Raw genomic sequence first — 3,335 nt, forward strand, 5'->3', positions numbered from 1 at the left:
GCCACCTCCCACCCCCTACCCACGACCCCCCACCCCTCCACTAATAGTTTCCTCACCATTACCAAGTCAAAGTCAGAAAGTACACAGCAGTACACCAGGAAAAAACAATATAATTATCTTTGTCTTTTGTGAGAGTGTTAAATATTTATTTGCCTAATGACTTAAAACCTTCATTTAAAGGCCTTTTTTGTTCAGTTCTTTAATTAATATTTCTCAATATCTTTACATATTGCTTATTTTATTAGATAATTGAGATAAATAAGATACTAAAATAAATATACTGCTGATATAAAAGGTCCAACAGCACAAGTTTCTACCATTAGATTCACAAATTACTCCAGCTCCTTTCTTACACTTGTTTATCTTAATGTTTCTCCTTTTAGTTCTTTATTATTCTTGTAAATAATGTATTTACAGTATGGGTAATGATGTGGTAATTCTTTCTTCTCGCACATTCCACTAAGTGTCACGGTACTTGTGTGTGAGTGTGCATGCACATGCAAATCTGCAGCTGTGACACAGTAGTTTGATAGTCTGCCATAAAACACGGCCTCATTTCCCCGCTCAAGCCTGGAGATAAATTACAGCCACTCCCCTGGGACGAGGCATCCCTATCAGGCTGCAAGCGGCATATTACTACACTCTCTGTGCAACGCAGAAAGTGATGAAATACATCTTGTGCTTGCCCAGATGAGTATAACAGTGGCATTAGGGCATTCACTGTAGAAAACAGAGCGCAGTGGGCTCTTCAGCCCTTCAATAGACAATCCTGTGTCATTGTTATGAAATCCACTTTCAAACATATGATCACATACAATTTAAATACTTCCCATGACCTGGATTTAAACAACATATTCCACAACAAAAGTGGCGAAGAAAAATTGGATGCCGGCTCAACAAAATCAACCCTTTTCATTTCCTCTATACTCTACTGTATGTCTGCTCTTAAGCCCATTGCTTACTTTTTCTGTCTTGCAGACTTCAGGAAGCATCAGTTATTCAGTACTAAAGTCTGCTGGATTCATTATGAAACAACCAGTCATCAAGCATGCATTACTCTGCTCCATCTGACACAGTTCATTTTAAACACACAAAGTAAAGCCCCTTTTTTTTCTTATTTACACATACAATTTTAGGCTGTGATCCCTCTTCCTAAGTTGTAGAAAGAGGAGCGAGAAAAAATAAACAAGGGTGCCCTCAGGGGTCTCGAGTATTGATGAATGGATCCAACTAAACAGTTATCAGTGAAAACACAAACACTCAGATATGCTATCAGATAGCACAGCTAAGCACAGCGATACAGAGAAGGAAGGACAAAGAAAATCAAGCAAACGTGACAGAAGGAATGCAAACTGAAAGGCAGTTTAGATGTATGAAAGATGGAAAAATGGAAGGGAGGAGAGAGAAGAGAAGGTGCAAAATAAAGAGAAAAATGGATAAGTCTAATAACCAGGAGGGAAACAAGTGGAAGAATAATGTGCATCATCTGAATGACAGAGACTGGTAACAGCTGATGCAGGATGGAAACAAAAAGCAGAAATAGATCAAGAAACAGAGATCAGCACAAGGAACAGAAAAGCTCAAATGAAATCCAATCAAAACGTAAACAAATGGAAAGAAATTTACATTCTGCATGCAGCTCAAGTTAATTAACACCTGGGTATTTTTTTTTTTTTGGAACCAAATGTAAATGTGTAAATGTTTGTGTGTTTGCAGTAATCAGCAATCGGATTAAAGTCAATTTGCATAAACCTTTTATCCAAACTCAGTCTATGAAGAAATGACAAAATAACTCAACTGTTAGTGGCCTTTGGTTATCCAAAATGCTGCTTTGCCATCCCACACACCTTCAACAATATATGTCCCTCATGAAAGGAAAACAATCACACTTATTTTCCTATAGTGTTGAGAGTGTGTTTGCTTACAAATCCAGCAGGCTTAACACCACACTGTCCACATATTTCTTTCTGTTTGCCTCTCGTCCCAAGACCAGCATGAGGAACTGAAGGTGAAGGTTGTAGCTGAGGAGGAGCTAAATGTAAGCAAACACATTGATGTTGACATTTGGTAAATGAATGTTATTTAATATTATTGACATTTTGATGATACTTGTGTAACTAACTGTCTGCCAAGTCCAACACAAACATAAGGAAATGGATCATTTATGACAGTGTAAAGAAACATAGTAATTTTAACAATGAGAAAGATAATCCATATCTGTGGCGTTACGGCTATAAAAAGTCAGAAGGATGTTGCCGTGCACAAATGACAGAAGGTTTTGAATATCAGAAGAAACAGGACAAACAGGGTCAGACCATGTTTCTGTGCCAATCTGTGTCACATTTATATGTTGCGAATATTTTACATTTGAAATTCATGCTGTGGTTGTAAATCTCTCACCTGTCAGTGATTCGTCCTTCAGCACTCGGATCTTTACTTTGCCTGCTGACAGCTATTAAGGTGAAATATAGAAATAAATTACAAGCAGATGTTTTTGTATGCTCCAAGTATATTTGGTGGAATGTCCTTGAACTACTGTGTTCATAGCATATATACTTTGTAAGTAAAACTTAACTTGCTGCACTTTATTTGCATTATGAAATAAATAAACTTCATGTCTTAAGTGCTCTTGTTTGTAAAGCTGTCAATGAGCTGAAGACTCTCTCAATGTAACACATTGTGCGATTTTTGAATATATGCATTTATGATGTTTTTTTGATTATGTGTTATACTATGAATGGATGTAGTTTAGTTACTGAGGTTGTTTTGTTTTCATTTTTAGTTTATGACCATTTACCACCACCCTATTGTGGGTACAAGGGACATTTAAAGTTGATTTTAGGGTCACTGAGCAGGTTGTAACCGTAGTCCAAAGACTGATCTGCAATATATGACTCGTGATGTATGATTTGTGATGCATCCAAATACTACATGAAAATAAAAATTAGCAGAAATTTAACAGGAACCATTTATGATTGAGGGTCATTGTTCATAAAAAAGAACAGCCTGAATTAGACTTGAAAATATCTGAATTTTGCCAAAATAGATGTAAAATCTAAACTGACTTCCTTAACCTAAAGTAATAAATAATAATAAAATAAACTAAAGAGCATGCAAAAAAATTAAAAATCAAGCACAAGGATGTATAGAAAGAGTTACATTACTTTTTGTATTTTGTTATCTTTGCTTTTCTTGAAGTCGTTTGGTAGAAAATTGTTGTTTGAAGAAACACTTTGTCCAAAGGCCCATCTCAGCTGTCTAGAATGTCTAAACAAAGAGAGAGAGAGAGAGAGAGAGAGAGAGAGGGGGGGGGGGGGGGAACTTTCAGTGACAGT

The 3,335-nt window shown here is 36.5% G+C and overlaps 1 protein-coding gene across 1 annotated transcript in view; it reads right to left on the reverse strand.

The window, feature by feature from the left end:
• zbbx (zinc finger, B-box domain containing) overlaps window positions 1–3,335 on the reverse strand; it is a 51,038-nt gene that overhangs the window by 39,696 nt on the left and 8,007 nt on the right. Inside the window, exons 3-5 of the mRNA XM_017423951.2 lie at window positions 3,165–3,267; window positions 2,401–2,452; window positions 1,926–2,032 (exon numbers count right to left, since the gene is read on the reverse strand). Coding sequence (XP_017279440.2) covers window positions 1,926–2,032; window positions 2,401–2,452; window positions 3,165–3,267 — 262 coding nt within the window. The remainder of the gene's footprint in view (window positions 1–1,925; window positions 2,033–2,400; window positions 2,453–3,164; window positions 3,268–3,335) is intronic.

This window comes from Kryptolebias marmoratus, linkage group LG2, assembly GCF_001649575.2.
Source record: "Kryptolebias marmoratus isolate JLee-2015 linkage group LG2, ASM164957v2, whole genome shotgun sequence".
NCBI classification, from domain to species: Eukaryota; Metazoa; Chordata; class Actinopteri; order Cyprinodontiformes; family Rivulidae; genus Kryptolebias; species Kryptolebias marmoratus.